This window comes from Opisthorchis viverrini, assembly GCF_000715545.1.
Source record: "Opisthorchis viverrini unplaced genomic scaffold opera_v5_92, whole genome shotgun sequence".
In the NCBI taxonomy this organism is placed as follows: Eukaryota; Metazoa; Platyhelminthes; class Trematoda; order Opisthorchiida; family Opisthorchiidae; genus Opisthorchis; species Opisthorchis viverrini.
This window is the reverse complement of record NW_008751748.1, coordinates 521,113-542,904: the sequence shown is the minus strand read 5'-3', so window position 1 is coordinate 542,904 and position 21,792 is coordinate 521,113. Positions and strand designations below refer to the sequence as shown.

General features: G+C 45.4%; 1 protein-coding gene across 1 annotated transcript in view; it reads right to left on the bottom strand.

Annotated features, from left to right (window-relative positions):
• The window catches only part of T265_05091 (hypothetical protein), a gene marked incomplete at both ends in the record, with an annotated part of 56,358 nt that extends 39,410 nt beyond the window's left edge, over nucleotides 1–16,948 (bottom strand). Inside the window, 6 exons of the mRNA XM_009170008.1 lie at nucleotides 4,823–4,890; nucleotides 5,815–5,874; nucleotides 8,247–8,626; nucleotides 16,662–16,722; nucleotides 16,757–16,787; nucleotides 16,827–16,948. Coding sequence (XP_009168272.1) covers nucleotides 4,823–4,890; nucleotides 5,815–5,874; nucleotides 8,247–8,626; nucleotides 16,662–16,722; nucleotides 16,757–16,787; nucleotides 16,827–16,948 — 722 coding nt within the window. The remainder of the gene's footprint in view (nucleotides 1–4,822; nucleotides 4,891–5,814; nucleotides 5,875–8,246; nucleotides 8,627–16,661; nucleotides 16,723–16,756; nucleotides 16,788–16,826) is intronic.
• Between the last annotated feature and the right edge of the window lie 4,844 nt (nucleotides 16,949–21,792).

Genomic DNA, 21,792 nt, shown 5'->3' with positions numbered 1-21,792 from the left:
CACTTGACAGCCCACTGTACCTGTCCCCCCCCCCAAAAAAAAAACATCGGTGAACGAAACTGCGGCAGCTACAACCACTGTACGACGAGTACGCGGTTATTACGGCTGACAATGATGATGATGATTCCAGGAGTCTTCGTCAGCCTAAGACTGATGAAGCCAGTCTAAAATCCAGTAGACGCATAATTTATTGGTGCTGTTTAGGAAACAGGCAACGCAAGATAAGTGGGCAAAATCAACTCGGGCCGAAACGAATTGTGTAGGCTAAAGCCGCATAGAAACGTGACAGAACGCTGTTACATCAAGTGTACCAAAGTCGCCTATGAAGATACGGCCGCCAGTTGGCTGATTTCGATAAGTTAGTGAAAAATCTTCAAACACAACTACACAGCATAAAAGCTATCGCATACCCCCATACGATGCCTTAGCAAAAAAAAGTATAAAACTACCTGTTTTTCAAACATTTACACGCTAAATTTCAGGTTCCTACTTTTCCCAGGAGAATAAAAACAGTGGCACGGTTATAGTCATTCAGGCATTCCACCTCAGCGCGGATGTTGCTCAACCGAAAACAACTAGCTTCTACTTGAGGACCACATCCACCGAGTAGGAATGAAAAAAGGTAAGATGTTCTTTTCATACGCTCGTCTGTTTACGTACATACTTTCCTCAGACTATGACTTATTGACAGTAGCGAACTTTCTGTGGCTTAAACGACAGCGTGGACCGAGTGTAATCACGCTACTGGTAATCTTAAGAGAGCATCAACAGCTACCAAATAAAGCCAACAAACGCACTGGATTTAGAGTCAGAGGAGGGCAACCGATCTCAAGATTTGATACTTCAATCGTGGTGTGAATACAATCCTCCTCCGAATATTTCACGTGAAATGCAAACAGCTACATGCCTTTTTAAGGCCCATGGCACTGACTGTTGCGTTGATGGTGAGGGGTTCTAACCTATTCATCTTTTTGGATCCCCGGACCATAATCAATATTCCACTCTAATACATAATTTAGTACCTGGAAGGTCGAGATTTGAAATTACCTTGAACCTGATGGTGCTACGCCGCACAGCACGTCATTGTGGACGCAAATGTGGATAGACACATGTGGCCCCGTTTGTTCGGGACATCAAGTGTACGGTCCTCGACGCTAGAAACGACACTCGGTCAAAGTGTGCGCAGGCCTTACCACCTACCGCCATATACAGAACAATCGTCCACGGATTCACCTCATCCTAACATAGATGCTAGCTGAGATGAAGTAAATAAGTGGTTTTGGGTGTCCGACTGTCCAAATAAAGTTATCAGGATATTGACTTCTGTAGGCCTTATCTGAATACAATGTCGTCGCGCCAATTGCACCAATGGATTAGTTTGCCGCGAAAATTAAGTTTGAAGGCTTTACGACTGCTATGTCGCAGATGAGCGGCCGCGTTTAGAACGACCCCATAAAGTATGCGATTTGGGCACATTGTGAGGTAAACATGTGTTTAGTACCAAGGGTGCATTATGGTATTGTTTGATGTATTTAAAGGATTAGGCGAAAAATAATTACACGCATGAAAACAGGTAAGGTTTAATCATACACCAGTGTGACCGGCGTTGGTTGTATTAACAAAAAACAGGGCAACGAATCGTTGCAAAATGCCACTTAAATACAAAAATTAATCTACTGCCAAAATCTCAAGACTCAATCGTGAATTCGCATCAAAATAGGGCGCAGAAAACAATAGGTGTGAATTCGGCATGTAGTGTTTCTGAGACCGTACATACCAAACAATGAACAGATCAGAACGGTCGGAACCGCTGAATAAATCGCCTAATCGGTCTGTTAGACATCAACTCGAACGAAGTTTGTGTGGATAGAGGTGTAGTGCAAACAACAAGCTCAAAAAAGGAGAGGATAATGAAGCGAGGAGTGCCCGGAAGCTGTTCCAGTAAATCAGAAAAAAACGGGACCTATGAAATTGTCTGTTGGTGAGCCAATCACACATAATATAGGGAATGTAACACAACGAGTGGCAAGCATTCCACCTGCAGGGCAGAATACTTCCACTAACTCAGTCGTCCATCAACTTTCATAACTATGCCTTTCATTCCATCTGGACAGCTTGAGCTGTGGTCTGAGTTTGGATCCTCCCTCATTTGATGAACTACTAATGTCTTTCTACCTTGAAACGCCATCGAAATACCAGGCCAGATGAGTTTTCACCAGCGCTACTTAGGGACGAGTGTGGATTTTTGTGTTCTGCCTTAACTGTATCGTTTGAACGTAGGTGGGAACAAGAACGTACATGAGATGACTGGGACCAATCAACCACTGTAGCGACCGAATCAACCATATGGATGTAAAACTCATCCTAGTTGTAACAGGGCTAATAATAATGCGACATTTAATACCGGAATGTGATATGCAAATCCGAGAACAGGCAGAATATTGTCAGGGCAGGGGACTCATTGATCATATTGGGTCAAATGCATGAACAGCGCCCGACATGTCGCCGCCAACGATTGCAGTTTTTCTGGACTACGAAGGAGCCCTTGAATACGCAGATAGCCAGTTCTACATACACTTGGCCAAAGAGTAATACTTCCAAAGCTTGTAAATATACTTCGCGCTATCTATTCTATCACTTCTGATGGTATAAGAATGTACAACCACCTGCTCGCAAGTCTCCTCAAAACTAGTGAAATTCGGTAAGGCTTCTCTCCCTTTTCCCTCCTGTTTATTTTCCTTATTAGTAGTATAATGTAATGTCGAAATCAAGGGATACAGACTTGGTATCGAAATTAGGTCCAGAAAAAGGTTAGTAGACTTGAACTATGCGGATGACGATATTCTGCGATTTGAGGACCATCAGTCCGCACAGTGCGCTTTAGATAGAATTTTGGGTGTGACACCTAGCCGCATTCTCAATGTGTGAAAAGCACTGTTTTAGATATTCGAGTTCCACTGTGACCCTCTGAAACTTCAGGGAGAGGAAGTTGGGTCTGTTGACTGGTTTACTTGTCTGGATAGCTAAATAGGCCATGATGGCGCAGTGACAGAAGTCAATTCATGCATTAGCAAGGTGTAGGCGAAATTTGTGCAGTGCCAGAAACGAACTTCATTGAAGCTAACAGGTCATGTGTGCAGGCTATCTGTAAGAACAGCCTTACTCTATGGTAACGGAACTTGTCCCCACTCGACCTGAGGACGCAATGCAGCATATGTTAGCAGGCTGAAAGGTGTTCATAATAAAGCGATGTATGAGCTATAAGCTTATAGTGAATCACAGCCACCAAAGCAGCAAATGAAACGCATCAAGTTACGGTGGTTGAAACATACACTTCGCATGCTCAACTACCGCCTGCCGAAGAAAGCAGTGCTTTCAACTTCAAACTCTTGTCGGAAGACAGCGGCTTTGTAACGCAACATGGAGGTGGCTAATGTCAAACTGAGTACTGCGGGATCTCCGCGCCTCTGGTTGTATTCCCCTAGCACGTGGTTAGAAACCCCAAATGACATGGTGTATAATTGATTCCAGGAATCAGTATGCTGTCACTTCCTAGCTGGACTGCTTAGTTAAAGCCTGTCGTATGGTAGATTCCCTTCAAGTAAGATTCGCAAACGGCGTTGAGTCAATCCAACGGATGGTATTTTACTATGATATGATGTTTATACGGGTTTGTCTTGTTGTCATCTTGAAGTTTAAACACCCTGTTCTTGAGTGCTTTCGATAGGGACGTGTTTGTGTAATTCTTTGCTAGGACACTAACAGCAGTAAGAAATGATGATCGCTCAGCTGTAACACCATTCCGGTGCGTATCGGCCACACCATCCAAAGGAGGAACGAGGGCTGAGGTGTTGCCAGGTTCCCCAATCCCAGGCAAGAGGAGTCGAGATGCCTACGTTGGGGCCGAACCACGGACCTTCCGATCAGTAAGTTCGCGCCTTAACCACTGAGTTACCTCGCTTTTGCTAGGACATTATTCCTCATGATCGTATGGCAGATAAGCACCAGTATACAGAATTGAAGTATTGTTGTCATGATGACGGCTGGTGATGATACCTGAACAAAAACCTATAGATAGCCTGATATCCGATTAAAACGTCCAAGATGTTTGTAATTGTTCGCAATTCACGTAAAAATGTGAACGTCTCTTGAGACACTTTACGTTAGGAGCGAGAAGCCATAGTGATTGGGGCGAGTTTACCGACCGGAAGGTCCGTAGTTCGAACCCAACCTCTGCATCTCGACTCCTCCTATCCAGGCTTGAGAGACCTGGCAGTATTCCAGCCCGAATACTTCTTTCGGGTGGCAGGGTAGCTAGAACCCAAAGGATGTTGCAGCTAAACGAGTATTATTTTATTATTACGTTGTATCGAGTCACCCTCTGAGAAACTTTGGGATTTCCATCCAGGGATTTTATGGAAATTAATTGGACGCCCAACCATGTAGAAAAAAAACCAAGAACAATCGCACTCAGTCCAAAAGCGCTAACAGTGAGGTCAAAAATCAGGGCAATCATACGACTCTGTCGTGGTTATTTTTCGGTCTTTCCCTATGCATTAACCACAAAGTCCCAGTGCGCTGGTAGAAACTATGCTTTAAAAAGAGAGTGACCATGTAATTCTGTTGCGAGATGCATATCACACGGTCACGTGCCATCTCCCGTTCACATTTAATCTAGCGTGCACTACATAGACCGTCGTCACGTGAGCCCCTTGATCGCCGTTACGTCAAGCAGTCCATGATGGTATGCACTACGGAACTGATTTTTCGAACGGGGAACACACGTTCAATCGTTGCGTCGTAATCGACACTGAGGACTTACCGCTTTTGTAGTTTATCATCCGTGCCATCCGCCACATAGGTTCGAAGTTCATAGTCAACCCCACAAGGCTAAAACAACCAGAAACCGAGTATTCGAATTAGTCATAGTGTTTTTAATTGGGTGATGAGAAAAAGCATCCATCATTGTACACATTTCACAAAACCATCAGCGGTGTTGTGACGGTCTACAAGAAATAATTAACCCTGAATTCATGTAACAAAANGCTCTCAAGATTCATGGAAAGAGTGGGTGGTACAGGGAACTCGTGGCTCATCTGAGTAACATTCAGGACTAATCTACACAATGAAAGAAAGCAGGAAGTGTCGTACAGAAGCAAATGAACACACAATACAAGGGTTTAACAGCCATCACTCGTTCTTTCTACCCGACACCATTGCTCTTGGTTAGCTAAGTGCAGGTGAAGGAGTCTACCCGAGGTCAGTTGAATACTTACTCTCTTTCACACACACAAACACGCTCTCAGTTCACTGATAGTAAATTATGTCCAGAAAAGTGCCTATACACTGTCAGTAAAAGGCTAGACCAAGTAAATCCAGATTTGAATGGATGCACCACCGACCAATTCTTACTGGTAGTGATAGCAATGGCAGTAAAATAACGATAAAGAGCGAGGAAGCGTAAATTTTATAAAAATCATCACACAGATTGAAGGCAATAAACCAGTAACATACTGATGCTACCAATTGAAAGCAGGCTGTGCCACACGAAAGGTTATAGTATACAGCAGCCCAACAACCCTAAAAAATACAAAGGGGATCATCTTTCCTGGAGGATGACCTGTCTACGAACGGATGGTTTACCAGCTGATGTCTTGTTGTGTGATACTGTCACAGACTCTCCACGGGAGTGACCTGTCCTTTCTCCCAAGGATTGCTATGCATAAGAGATAGTCATGTGTTCCTGTTGAGCGAGGCCTACCAGGAGCGATATCATATCCATAACATAAGTGGGACCAGAAAGATTTGACTAACCTTCCCATTTTCGTTGGGGCCAGGCTGTAGCATTACAGAAGCGGGCGCATCTGGTGGGAGCTAACAAAGTGAAGGTGAGGACAGTGCATAAATTAGTTAGTAAAAGTTACTTGGTTGTGAAACCGAATGAAGCAACTCCTCATATTGCCCTTGTTCACAGCAAAATACAAAAAGAATGGTTCGGTTGTGAACAACTTTCAGTAAATAGCCGGCGCGCGACTCGGAGGCCCGATGGATGACATACTGCCAGGTTGTACGAGCCCAGACAGGAACAATTAAAAACTTTTGTGTATACTCATTTGATTGTTCATATAAGGAATCAAACATTGGTCGCACAGCAAAGCGTGTCTGTGAACACAGTTTGGTTAACCACGGAATTGAGAGGCACTGGTCAAATTCAGCTGCTATGTAGTTGATTGATTCTGATTGTAATATCGTCCCTACCGAAGCCTTTCGGTTGCCGAAGCGAGTCTCCACGAATCGATCCATGTGTACGCGAACTTGATTCTTCGCAGTTGCTGAAGAGAACCATCCGACTGTGCAAACCTGACCTCAGTACCATCTGTACGGAATCGATCCATGTGTACGCGAACTTGATTCTTCGCAGTTGCTGAAGAGAACCATCCGACTGTGCAAACCTGACCTCAGTACCAATCTGTACGGGCAAACAAACTGGCCAGAAACTGGCCGGACACGACGGCCAACGAAAACAGACCCTCGATTATTTGGTATTTGGCATTGACCACTGTTCCTCGATTTTCGCGTAATGATTATTAAGCAACCCAGTGTCATACGCACAACTTTTATTCCTCCTTTGTAAGTGACCTTTCTCAGTTGCCGTGCTCGTACATATTGTGTTTTAGATTATCTGGAGACGTACTAATATCTGCTGGCAGAATACAATCCATTCAGTTGTTGAGGGGGAGGACGACCAAATATTGAATGCAGCGGATAAACATCAGTTAATTGCACCATAAGAACTCTAACTGTTTTAACGATAACAACTGTCAGATAAGGTAACAGGCAGTCTAACAGAGTAGAATTCTTAATGTCTCTCCTGTCCACCTGAGTAGTCGGGCACGGTAAACGTTGGAAACTGTCTGACTCGATAAGTGAGCCGAATCAAAAATCAAAAAGTGGGGTGGACAAAGTGAAGACAGCTGCAGAAAACTGGTACGGTCGAAAGGACACAGCAGAAAGATCAAATTAATGGAATCCCGGGGGAGTGTCCTCAGAGTTTGAGACAGCTAAAAACAAATGAACGAGTGTCCACTCGCCATTAGAAATATTACATGCAACTGATTTGATTCCAACCACATCATGTAAAGCTGCTTCTGTTACTTTTAAAGTGATTCTCACACTGAAGCTCACTGAACATCCTAGTCGATTTTGTTCTAGCTGAGAAAGCATTCTGTAGGTATATAGTATGTATTATGTAGCCAACCTGGTCATTTTACTGGCAAGCCCTCATCGAGCCACGCCCGAGTCTGAAAAAAGTCGATTTGACAATGTTTAAATCAAAAAACGGGCACGAAAGACTCGCGGGTGATGTGAGCACTGTATGAAAACAGTTCAAACAAACGATACACGCAACGGATAAAGAGACCAAAGACAGGACAGAACAGGTCTTGTAAACGTCGACCCAGGATACTGAGTTCTCAACAGACTCTTACAAACAACCTTCCACCTGGAGAATAAGTTACTCTTAAGGTTGCTAAATGCTTCCCAGCGAACTTGAGTAGTGTCGTCCAAGGAAACTTATTGGGATATGCTGAATATCGTACCAACTGAAACACGACAAGCCGTTTTGTACAGCACATTCATACACGAGAGATTTAGCTGGGGTTCAGTTGGGTCTACCGTGAAAACCAAATTAGGGTGCAAATATATATTGTAGATCTTTCGTTTTCTCGTGGTACAGCTACCAGTAATGTATTTCAGATCCATTCCCTTCCAGTCTCCACGCTCATGTCCACTCAAGCTCATAACCCATAGTTCGATTTCGCACCTTTATTGTTCAAATAAATTTTCTGCTATGAATGAAACAACCAAATTGACCGCACGCGCTACATACGTTTATCGAACAGGTGGGTTGAATGAGAGTGTTCACATCGAAATTAACACGAATAAAGTCAAATGGGCTTGGTGCTTTATAGAACATTTGTTTGGGTCAAGTTATAGTGGAATGACACCGAGCAACTGTTCATCACCCAGAGGCCATCATGAGTGGAATGTTGAACACGTGCACAGGCTGATTCGAATATCCCGTTTGAAACTGGAATAAACCAGTGCAAGGCAAATAAGGTGGTGAGGGACTCGTTCGGTAGATCATATACATACCTAATGGAATATTTGAAAATGAAACTCATGGCATCTCGGTCGTCAAAGTTTTGAACATGGTGTAAAGAACGATATATACGATGAATGCATACTTTGAAATAAAAAGGAAATGCATTATTGCCCAGTTTTTTCATCAGGCGCTCTTGCAGACGAGTGAGCCGCTGTGGTCCCGCATCAACTCCGTCATCGGTACGCGAACCACTGCCAAAAGAACGCCCAGGTGTAGCCTTAGTCTCGCGCATGGTGGTTGTAGCAACGACAACTGGAGGATTTACGAGTGTTTGTTCGCTGTCATTCTCGCCTGCACTGCCGTGAACACAAGGATAAACTTGTGTTGAAGCCAAATAAAGATCCTTTCGAAATGTTAGTCCAAGAACGTCTAGGTCTTCGCGACCGTATCGGAAGGCAGCCAAAACATGAGTGAAAACCTTTCGGTCTCTCACATACTCTGGATCGATAAGTACAACCCCCTCTGTGAATCAAGAGAAGAAAATAAGAGGAGTCACGAAACAAAATATAGATAGGTGAACAGCCCAGTTAAGGCATGAAACCATGACTACTTGAGTTCGTCACCACAATGATTTCAACACCCAGTTTATTTCATCTTATTGTAGTTATTTAATTTGAAATCGTTAAGTAATGCAAGAATGGTGGAACATTTCCTGAAGGAGGTCTACTGAAGTTAATTACCTCAGTATTGCTCGGTTTTGTCCGAGGTGGCAAATATAGTCTTTGGTTGAAAAAAACCAACCCGAAAGTATGAACTTTCAAGGGAATCGCACTGATTGCCCGTCTCAAGCATCGGCTCTCCTAGTGGACGCCAGCTAAGTGGTTGAACAAGGTGCGTGATAAGTAAATCATCAGTATGGGCACGCACCTGTAACCATCTGCCTCAGATTCCATTGTAGATTATGGAAGAGCATACTGCGCCGGCGGATATACATCATACATTCTGTGGACTGAGATCAAAAGAAAGCTGTAGAACTTCGATCCATATTCATAAGGTTTAAGTTGTACAGGGTCGCCTGAACAGTTGCTGATTTCATCCATTCTGAAACACGATGCATACAAGTTCGATCTAAACTGATGGGACACCATCCGTGATACATCGAATATGGATTTTGCTTGCAAGTTCGTCGAGAAAGTTTCCAGAGGTGTGATGCGGCTTACGTAAGGTGCTGGGAAGATGAGTATCACTGACGAAACTGTGACAGCTTCACGATTGGCCACCCCAGGCCTTCAGGTGGGTGGTCGACTTTTCACTAAGCACTCATGAGACGGTGGCATACAGTGAAAGCTCTTTCAATTAGGCTTATTGCTGTCGTTTCACCATATGACTGCATTTTGTGCGGAGGGCCCCTCGTAGTGAATTCCCTCTTTCCATGAGCGTATCTAGACTTTAGAAAGCACCATAATGAGGGGACCGAAGGCCTGGACAGCACGTTGGTGGACAACAGGGACAAAGCGATTTGCCTTCGCTGAAAGTTTCCATCTATTATCTGCAGTGCCTGAGGAAAATATTCGAAGACTGTTGCATCAGTGTAGGCTGAGGACACCCCTCTTTAGAACACATTCTACTCCGGTCATTTCCATATCAAATGCTCGGTTGATGACCTCAGCAAGAACAGATGGGACAGAGGGTTGAGTATCCGTGAAACATGGCTAGCGATAGAGGGAGGATGTTAATGGGCCGTTCCACCAAACCAATGAGCAGCAGTATCAATGGGTTCACACAGGGGAACTGACCTCAACTCATTGCAGTTAGAAAAAGGCTGGTGCTGGAGATAAATTGGGATAAGTAAGCAAAATAGCGGCCGTGTAAAACTCAGAAGACAACGATACCAAAATATGTGCAGGATAAGGTGGTCCCAGAGCTAATGCTCATCGGATGTTTATCTCGTTTATGTCATGTGAATAGAGGAAGCCAGGGGGTAATCTGGACGAGTCCAGATCAAACACATTTCATCATGCTGCTCGAACTGGACCCCGGCTGGTGCTGTCGTCACTTCCAAAGCAAGAAAATTTGGCATACTGGATATCTCTGCACTCAAATGGTTCCGGGTTAACCTGTTTGTCACATTCAAATTCAGTCATCAAACCTAGCTCGAGAATTGACTCCTCCTACATCATAATCAACCTCAGTGATAGCAACAAGATGTCGGTGGTTCATTGTTGTAACGCTTCGTTTTTGATAAAAACTAGAAGTGATGCTAAAAAAGATGTGGTGAAAGCCCATCCCAAACATCCGAGGTGCTGAAAAGCTCGGCATTTGTAACACGTGACAGAACCAACGGAGTTCGTGACGCACAGGACACCAGTTCGATGATCACTTTGCATATTGGCTGTTTTCAGCCTAAACCAACTATGAACCTGAGACCTCTATGGCATAAGATGTGGAGATGCTCCAGATTCCCCATCTATGCATGGCATTCTCCATAGCTATTTAGCAATAAAACTCGTACTGTGATCTGAAATAGACGATCCTGCTGTGTCGACTATATACCATTTTGACATCAGTGGCTGGGGAGCTATTTCGGCCTTCGAGACCCAAACCCAATCCATCATACTACCACACGCTCCGTAGCTTCCAATCATTTTTTTATAAACAGCGTGTACAAAAGGCCTTACGTCCTAGTTCATGGCCACACACTTTATGGGCACAGAACGCATGACTAGGGACTGAATGAGCACCGACAACTTTTCCCATAACACTTTTTGGGAGCAGGAAATAATTTCATCGCTAACCAACATGGTTTTCATGAGTAGTCATTTGTACATGGGAATTTTCAAGACCCTTATTATCCAGTTCATCAACTACAAAGCTGAATGGAAGTGAAGAGTGGATATTGTGCTCGAATACTATTGTAGCGGATTATTGAAGGATGTCTCCACATTGTAATGTGCCCATAACCTTGAGGACAAAGAATGCTATGCTATACTTTTGGGTTCCAGCCAGTTAGTCAGTGCGTTCGCAAGTGTGGTACACCAGCAGAATCCAATAATGTACAGGGGAAAAAACCCATATGAGTTGCACACTTATTTGGCAGCTGCGGGCATTCTACGATACATTCAGATTGTTGAAAACCAGGGTGGGTGGTAACGCAATTACGACGCGGAAAGAGTACGGCATCCGAACCTTCACTGTTGATTATGCCATACAGAGCGAGTTGATCCAGCGTCCATTCCCTCATGATAATCAACCTTATGTAATCCGAGTTTGGGTTCGACAAGTCCTCGGTAAAGGTTGTTGCCATGTATTGTTAAAACCGGAAATAGAGTTATTCCACCACATAGGTCTGGATTCCCCGAAATAAGTTTGGCCGTCTTCGCCTCAACAGCAAATGGATACGGGAGCAGTTCGTCCGTCTGTTGAAACCCACATGCGCGTGATGAGTCCTGGTGGTAACCGGCGCAAATACCCAAAGTAGAAAATAGGGCATTCGTCACTACTACTCTGGGTGACTTGCTGACAAACGATCGGGTCGTAGTGTACTATATTTTCTATTCGATTTTTCTCAGCCGCATGAAGTCAATGTATCAGGAAGGTCAGATTCCTGAAAGCAACTTCAGAACGCCCAGAACCTACTGCTCCACCAAAAACTCAACTGGAAAGCCGGCAAGCATCCAGACCAATCAATCATTCAATCAATTTAGCAAGACCTGATGAGTGTTCTTGCGACCACAGAAGCACGACCGAATGTGATCAGCGTTCAGGCTTTTCACAGAGGCACGACCGATGTTGATGGGTGATCACTAACGCCTAGCAGACAGCCTGGATCAATGTCAGNAGCGTGGGGCCGTTGTAACTTTTGCTCTCTCACTCACTCGCTTGTTCGGAATACAGCTGTTGTGTTCCCTTCTGTGAGTCTTTTCTCTCCGACACTAGGCACTGGAGCGGGTCAGCAGCAGATACCACAGATTGACGAATCAGCAGATATAAAACAATGACTAACCCTTCATATTCCACTGAGAATGCACTGTTTCTTAATGTACACATATAACATGTCATTTGTTTGACATTGACAGCTTCGGTGTTCCATTTACTGTCGCAAATTGCTCCACAAGACGGCATGGCAGTAATGCATCGAATGTTGCAGCTAAAAGAATATTTTGTATTTGTGCACATGCGTTAGGCCGTTGTTGGTTAAAAAGCCTGAGTCAATTATTCTGGGGGGTGCTCTTCATTCTTCCCGGGGTCAGTTGATGAAGGCGCATAAATTCTTTACGCAGACTGGACCTGAACATTGAAACGAGTGATGCCTAGCGGACTGCAAAAGTTTAGTAGACGGAATCCTCAAATATCTTCGTAGTTTCACGCGGTGAAATTACTGATGTAGAAGGAGGAATCAAAATTCGTGAAGTATGGCAGTAGTAGGTCTCAGTTGTCCTTACTCAACAGCATATTGGTAGGATTATGTGAGTACAGCGCAGTTCCCGAAACCACTTAGGAAGTTTCGCCAGATACCCAAACAAGAATGTTTCGACGATGATCGAAACGACCGTGCTCGTGGACGAGCTTTCTAAAGTGTTCCTGATTATAACCGTAGCTCCAGTTAGTAACGGGAAGAAATAGTGGGATCGTAAAGGAGTTAACAGGATGGAACAATATCGTCCGTCATCATCATCGTCGGCAGCATGAAACCAGTGTTCAACACCGATGCTTCGCTGCCGCACCCATGTGGCCAGACGACTTCGGCTATTTCGGAAGTTAGTGCTGCATAAAACCAGCCTGCAATCAGCACACAACTGAAGCAATCGTTCCCGATTGTCCATACGCACCGAGTCCAATCCATGTCGACCTCCTAATTGAGTCTTAGATACTCTAAGCCTTCCCAGTTGTGCATTCATATCTCCGGCAACCACCACAATGTCTGAGCTTTTAGCTCGCCGCAGCAGGGCATTCAGGGCGTCGTAAAACCTGTCTTTGACGGCGTCAGAGCTACAGTCAGTTGGGGCATAGGCAGACACGATAAACAGACATCTATCAACTTGCCGCTTGTGAGACTCCTTCACAGACGCTGCCAGACGAACCGCACAGAGGCGACTATCAACAGGTATCCAGTCAAGTAAGGATACTTCCGCCCGGTGACTTAGCACAATACCAACCCCTGCACACCCCACCGCAGCAGCCTCTGGATCACCAGAGGTGCGCAGACGGAAACGAGTGGAGACTGACGGGGCGGTTAACTCAACCACTGTGCTTGCATCTTGAATTCTCGTTTATGAGATACAGCACACATCAATGCCAAGCGAGTCCAATGTGAGTGCAAGAGCAGCTTGTTGTCCTGCTTGCTTCATAGTGCGAACATTGGAGCAGATGCTGCACGCAAAACCGATGCAAGACGAACGGAGTCATCAGCCCCAATTTCTGAGCTTACAAGAGGAGGGTTATTAATGAGGTGGGGAGAGGGAGAAGAAAAAGTATTTGAAAGAAAAAGAAGGGAGTCGTCGGTAGTATCCTGTTTTCGCTTACCCGCCCTGCTGTATGCAGCAAGTAAGGCGACCCAGCTGATGGCATCACGCGACGGCCAATGTGGCATGAGTTTATTTGTATGTGTGCAGTTCATGATTGTACGTGGGCTGGGATACTACCATGGCGCCCACACCTAGACAAGAGGACGATTAGTGTCCTCAACCAAAGCCTTTAACTCAAAAGTCTAACCGCAAGGCAGGGGTGTTGGGTTGGAAATGCGAGTACATTGCCATTTTTACGGAACACGACGCCACACATGTTCCGACCCCCAACCTGGAGGGTCAGGAGACTGTGTTCGTCAGCCTCTAGTCCTTGATCGACCTGGTATGAGAGACCCTGTGAGTGTCGCGGGGACACCCCTCAGTATAACTCAATGGGTTGATAAGATGCGCAAATCGTCACACCACGGTAAGGCCCAGTCTCTTCGTGACGGTCAAGATCGTTACGGACTGGTCAACACGTACTGGAAATACTAAAAGTGATTGGGTATCAAGCATAATCGCTTACTTTGCATCTAGTCAGGCATCTATCCATAAACCTTCATGCAGCTAAAAGATTTGTTCAGAGGTGAGCCTGCGGCATGCTAATATTGTACGGACCTTCTCGTTTCTAGTTGAATTAGATACCCATATCAGTCATGGTATCCAGGATACGGGAATCGAAAACAGCGAAGAGGGGAAAATGGAGGTTTCCCTCCAGTGACTTGTTGCAGGACGTGCCTGGGTCATTTTGGATGCTTTATTCCTCTGCAGGTCGCAGCGGACGGTGTGATGAGGACTTTCGTCGTTGTTGAAAGTCCGAAACAGTATGAGTCCAAGACCCCAATTTTGAGGTGGCCTACAGCCGAGTCAAACCGTTAAACGGTCCTGTATACCTACACTCCTATCCAGTAAAATAAACCAGAATAAAAAACCCTAGTAAATTCAAAAGGCTAGTTCCATATTGCAGCTTTCAAGGCCCGTAACCTGTCCAGTGGGGCAACATCTACCTTTTGCTCAAACCTTGTTTTCTATTTCGACTAACACATGTTCGAAACACACATTCGAGACCTCAGCACAGCTCGGGGTGAACCCGAACTTCTCGCACGTTACTGTTTGGATGTATGGTGACGCTGATGCAGTGGTGCTTGGTATCTACGGCGTGGTAGTTGTGCTTAGCCTCAGAAATGAATGCTCTTCACTGAACTAGATTCGCAGGCTACTCGGGACGCTTGTAATAGACTGGCACCAAACCCCCTCCCTCATCTACTCTTTTTTGGCCTTCGAAAAACCAAATGGACTTTCAGACTGCCTGGCGATGAAGCACCATTTTCAACATGTTGTGGCGTGCTTAGCCTCAGAAATGAATGCTCTTCACTGAACTAGATTCGCAGGCTACTCGGGACGCTTGTAATAGACTGGCACCAAACCCCCTCCCTCATCTACTCTTTTTTGGCCTTCGAAAAACCAAATGGACTTTCAGACTGCCTGGCGATGAAGCACCATTTTCAACAGTGATGTTGTGGCCTCAAATGATGAGGATTCCAGTGAATAGTCGTCTTTACGCTGTCCGGTTGACCGGCTCAGTTAAGATCAGTACATCTCGACGAAATAAAGTATTTATTCGTTTTATCAACATACGTTGCAATAGATGGCAGCTCAGACTTCTATCGATACGTCACTGCTACTTCGCTCTGCAAGAAGTGATGATGGTCATTCTGGAAGATGGCATGAATGTCCGGCTCGGCCGACTAAGTGCGGAAGAAGTCCACCTTAGCGGCTGATTTGGGGATGACGTCATCGTGTAGATAATGGACAACTTCATCAGTTGTGCTGAGAATCATTTGTCTCGAGCTAGCCAAAACTTCCAGTACAAGTCTGTGAAATCAGGAAAGGGTGAAAACTAGTACATGGAATGTCTGGAAACATTATCACCTGATATGCGAGACGGGAGGGAAAAAACCGGCTGTTGGTGGGGTAATCAAAAACATTGGGAAGTTGCCGCGTGACAAGAATAAGCGTCTTGACCGCCTGATATTTTGGACAAAAGTTTATTCGGCCACCTGTCCCTGTCCCTCATTTGGCCCTCTCAACTGGGGCCAATACTTCAGAAATATTAGTACGCCCTTCTACTTTGAGGCACTCCTGGACTGCTGGATCAGACGAGCTCCCAACAAAGTTGGTTAAAGGCAATGGAGGGTTGTTCTTTTGCGTTCACTTAGTTGGGACAAGAATGCATTCCAAAAATCTGGGGTCGGTCACTGTTTGCCCTTTTATTCGGAAAGGATAGGCGTTCACTTAGTTGGGACAAGAATGCATTCCAAAAATCTGGGGTCGGTCAATCGTTGCACTTTTATTCGAGAAAGGATAGGACAGTTGCGGTTTTCAAGACGGGGATTGTCAGGCGGCAACCGAAACAACCTGGTTTAGATAGCAAAACGACAAATAATCACTATCAAAGCTATGGGAACAGTATATGGCTTGTCATTTGGGCTTCTGCTTCGGGTCTCCGGTCTTCAAGTTGCAAGAAGTATGCGAGGTGAACTGAAAGGCGATTCGGAGAATAAAATTTAGCAGCATTTCAGCCGTGACTTTGTCTGCCTTTCGTTCGCGCTTTACAAATAGGGAACACTTCCGCCTCGCTCGTCCATCCACGTGATAAAAAGTTAAGAGCTCTCGAAGTCACTTTGCAGATGTTTGTGGCTTCCAAGTCAGTCGAAAGCTGCCAGGGGACATACAAGGAGAGATCGCGGGTGTCTAGAAGGCAGTGGCACACAAGCACCACTATTACACTGGGTTTTATGTGCAATTCAGTCTTCGTTCTGGAAACTGGTGTGGCGTGATTACAGTTAAAAGCCTTACGGTAATGGCATATTTTCTGTCGCTTGTATAACTTATTACGACAACCGAAAATAAGTTCCCCATCAGTCTCGGACAGGGAACCATGTACAAATTTTGAGAGGTATCGGTGGGGGCAAATTCGACTTTACGAAAACCGTGGTAAAGTAACACATTTGCATCCTCTTTCTATTGTATTATTCAAACTTCGGACTCACCTATTGGATCGCAGTGTGTAAGACTATCAATGAAATCCCGTTTGCATAAGTAAGTTGTTATCTACAATATTCGATTTCAGCTGAGGTGAGGTTACCTTCCCATTCGGACTGCTCTTCTTGAAAACTCTACAAATTCATTTCTAAAAAATTGGGCAATAGACATACCTTGTGCCCTGCTTTTGAGTTGGGCTGGATCCAGTATCCATGCTCTTTATGAAGGAATGCGGCGTCACGTCTTCATGATACCCGCCAAAAGGGAGATTTACATCAGGCGGCCTTGGAGACATTTAGATCAGCAACAATTGGGATGAAGGACACATCTGCGGGGCCGTGCCTTCGAAGCACAATGCATTTTTCTCCAAAACGCTTGCGGGTGAAATAAAAACTTAGACATCAAAATGTTCCAATTCTTTGCACATGTGCTCGTTCCAAAAATCACCCTCATCTGCCGTCACATTTCTGGCGATTTCTTTTAATTAATCTCCTCTCGAAATTGTTGGCGCGCATTCGGCGTTGAACATGGTGTACTATGGCTCCGGAAGTGGCTTCACGAGCGTTCGTTGAGACATTTTCGGGTGTATCGTTTCCATCCGTCACGGCATTTGAGAAGGCCTTAAATCAATACATGAAGGACCATTGGGGTATTTGTGCGTTCATTCAGTAATCGAAGCACCAACGCTGTTTTGCGTTACGAATAGGTGTACTACCAATGCAGCGGGCGCTCTCCAAGACCAATGAAAAGCCGTGGAATCCGAAGAAGCTAGTAAACCGAGTGTATTTTCTAATGAATAAAAGTACGCGAAGCTCAAACTGCCCAGTGCGGTTTCGCCCACGGAGGCAAAGGAACCAACTGGCGGTCACCTCTTACTTTCTGGAAGACAACCGCAAGTTGTCAAAGTTTCTGTACGACCGGTATCCAGTTAATCGACGACTAACCGAAGACGAGTTAAGCACCTGCAAGGCCCTTCTGAAATATGGAGCGCCCTCGTGTGAAGTGCGGCGGATGAATTCAGCAAGATTCTTACCCCTCAGGATATATACAACCGCCGCCGGAAGTGTCGACCGGCTATGTTGAGTAGGTATCGCACAGCTGGGTTTTAGTCTGGCAGATGATATGTCTTCGGTCCTGGCAAAACTTCGGGAGACCGGATGTGTGCTTGTGTCCCAGTCAGAGGAAGGTCACTTTATCCACATATGCTTCGCCGAACGGCAGCGGATGGCATTATTCCGACGCTTTCCAGGTGTAGTGAATGTAGACGAAACGCATTCAACAAACCGACTTCAATAATTTTCTTAAAGCGTCTAATATTCAGCATGTAGATTTGAACAGCACACCTTCTTGATAACGGACGGCACGGGAACCGGGCGCCCGGTCATGTATGCATTCGTAGAGAGCGGGCGGTTTGCTCCCACGCGTAAACTGTTCGACGTATTCAAGGCAATGATGCGCGAAACTTATCCGGTTAAGACCTTTGTAATGAACTAGTTGGTAGTGCAAATGCGTGCAGCAGGGCTCGCGTTCCACTGTGATGTTATGCTTTGTTACTTTCATCTCCGCAGATCCATCAGAAAGCACGAATGTATCATTTAATATCCATGTATTTTTGGTCACAAACACATCCTGCGAACAGCCGGCACATACTTCATCGCATGTCTTGCCCAGATACCGTTGTACAGTAGGTATTTTGTTCATCGTACTACAAGCACACAAATTCCGGTAAAACCTGCAGCTTCTGCACCACACAGACCCTCAGTAGGTATTTTGTTCATCGTACTACAAGCACACAAATTCCGGTAAAACCTGCAGCTTCTGCACCACACAGACCCTCAATTTGTTTCCTATCTTACGGCCCGCTGGTTGCGCATTACCCTGAAAATCGGCCATTTCGCACAGTCAGATAGGGTTTATCTCGGTAATGTATCAAACAACCGTGTGGAGAACACGAACGCCCGGCTTAAAGATCGGGTGCACCACTTCGACGCGCCGGAACATGTAACTGTTAATGCTCTAACGGAACCCGAAAACTAGTTATACGAACGAGAATACGGGGAGCGCTAACAGTGTCCGCTTGTTGAGTTAAATTATTACGGCAGATATACATGCAAACAAGGGATTTATCGTTTTGCAGGTACAGTTTGATAAATCCTGTTGTAAATCCGGATGCAGGTTTCGTGTCTTCTTCGCTGTTGTAACAGCCACACGCAGTCCTGGATATCCGTGAGTGAAACGCCGTAAAAATCCTGAGCGGCTCTGCTCCGAGCTGGGCGACGTACGAAGCTCTGTTGAGTTGTGTCGTGTTGCTGTGCTGGCATCCTATTTGTAGGACGTTTGCGTGTGTGTGAGTGTCAGCACATGACTTTTTGCTACCGTACCAGACGGTAGACAGTCGACATCGGATGTGTATCGTGGTTTGTACTATTAGGCGCACGGGGCACACGCATTGACCACTGTAGGCTTCAAACTTCTGAGTGCAACAGGACGTTTGTGCCAGGGACTTTAAATCAGGCAACAAACATTTATCTCATTCCGTTTGTTCTTAAATGATAACAGAGCAACCACAAAAGCGGTGGCTTACAACACCTCGAAAAATACGTACGTGGTCACACGGCAGATAACGTTCAGAATATAGGCATTCACCTCCGGGACTATCCTCTAGTCACAATGACACGACGTATGTCCCTCGACTTCCTGAGCTACCCAACCTGCCGGAAATTCTTCTCTGTTGCATTATTGAGACTACTGAGTGGTTCTTTTCATTTTCAGGCAACCGTTGTCGTTCCCCAGATGACTGTTCTTCACGTTGCACAGGTGGACCTTACCGGATTATGCAATCACAGCACAAGAGAGGGTGATATAAGGCCAGTGGGACTTGTGGTCAGGGTAGAACTTTGGGTGCCGTATGGACCTGCTGGTGCGTGCTGGTCTTGGCGGAATATCCGCTAGTATTGTGCTGGACAGAAAACCTACTGTGCGACTTTATCTAGGAAAGCTATATGATAGAGTGTACTGGCTGCTCGCGGAGAATGTACACGATTTTGACACACGAATGCCGTAATAATACTATTAACAATGATTAATCCCAGGTGACGGAAGGCATACCGCCGAGCGTCATTATGTAGTAGAGTCGGAATGGAAGCGAGAATGTTAGGATTTGTGGGCGCGTGGAATTGTGCGGAAACGAAGCGGTCACACAAAATCTGTTACATATGCTGTCATTCTTAAAATAGCATGATCAAAATCATTGGACACTCAAGGCGGAAAATCACAATTATTACTGTTTTCCAGTCCATTGTGAGACAAGCAAAGCTTAGCCAAGATGAGTCCGCAACAACCTGAAGATGATGGGTAAAAGCGCAACGAGTGGGGGCAAACTTATGGCATCGTGTGTGACACGCAATAGGGAAATTCAAAAATGCGGGAGATGAGGAACCAGGAAAACAAACCTAGTGAGGAATGGAAGGTTAAGTGATGCAGCAGGAAGATTTGACCTAAATTGTAGAAATGTTCCCTAGTGTACGCTGCCACGGTAGAAAAAGTGCAATAAGGGATGATGAAGATGAGCTAGAGCAATTCTCAATACAGAGGAGAAGAAAACAACTTTCTCTGCAAACTCATTCATTAGCAAGCACAAAATAAGCAGTTAGATGTCGTTAGACGGGTTGCAAACATCTCATTTGCACATAGTCATCAAAATCCATATAATCTCATGCGTCTTCTTGAAATTTCCGGCTGATTCATTGACTACTAAGCGATGGTAAGGAAAGCTACAAAGCAGTTCTAAAATTCGCATAATGAACTTTCTCTTGCACCATATCGGGGGGACCCTGGACATACACCATGGTTGCATGCTCCATCAGTAATATACACCATTACATGGGTATATGGCAACTTGCATACCGTAATCACGGTGTAAGGGGAAATTATATTGACTCACTGGAATCGCTCTTAGAGGGGCGTCGAGTGCAAAAATTCTCTGGGGAAGTGCGTTTTTGCCAACCCACAGGACAGAACATGAACTGTAAGAAAGATGATTGACTTTGTGAGAAACACAGACTGCTAGCCTGCCGAGATGGTAAGGTCCGAGCGGGAGGTTCAGCTAATTAGAAAAAACTCACCGCAGCTTCGGCTGGTACCAGGTGAAGAATTTGTTCGCAGTTGCAGACGGAGGAGCGAGTGAGCGGGGGATACAATCAGTAGTAACTACAGAATAGTTGAGGGCGTGCCATCAGATTTGGTATGGTAGTACCATTAGTGCACCAGTATACTCCGGTTTCTTGACGGCCCCGTAGCGGACGTGATGTTTGAGATGACTGGACTGGAATTGTGAAATTCGGTATGCAGCGGGATCGTGAAGTGTCCAAGGAACCCATGGAGGTGGAAATTACACGACGTGGAATCATTTGTAGATCTGGTTTGGTTAAAAATCCTTTTAGATGTGAAGCACACAAAAGGTAATGTGGATACCGGCCACTTAGGGCGTTCGGTGCTTGGGAAGCGGAAGGAATCGGGTGAGATTGGTAAGTCATGGTGAGTCCGAGGATATACCAGATATGATGTGGCCCGTCAATAGAGAAAAAATAACGGCTGAAAGTTCATTGTGGTTACCGTGGTAAAAGCGAGTAGCTGAATGATATGATTTACGCATAGTAGCCCAGCAATATAGGACTGAAAAAGCTTGCCAATATAATGCCATTATAGCAAAACAGAAGTAGAAAAAACAGTACAAATGTGTAGGGAGTGGGTGTGAACAGGAGGGGGTGTTGAACAGGAATCGCACAATAACTGAGGGGGTGTGTAGCGCGGGACGTTAGGAAGTCAGGGTATTCGACCTTCGAAAAGATGTAGCGACGGCACACGTCAGTTCTGAAATGTGCAGATATACGGACTGGTATTAATGAATCCACACGGTATACGCAGCACACACGCGCACAGGTCGGGTGGGACAGAAGAGAACACCGGAGCGTGGTAACGACACACGTGTATTCAATCGAAACCAAAACCGGAAGTCGGGACTACAAAACCTAGGTCAAGGTCAGTAGGGGAGCGTACAAGCGGCTACTCTTCCCCGTCCGGGGCTCGTGGTGGTTCGACCACGGTACCTGCACTAGGGAGAGAGAGGGGAAAGACCCA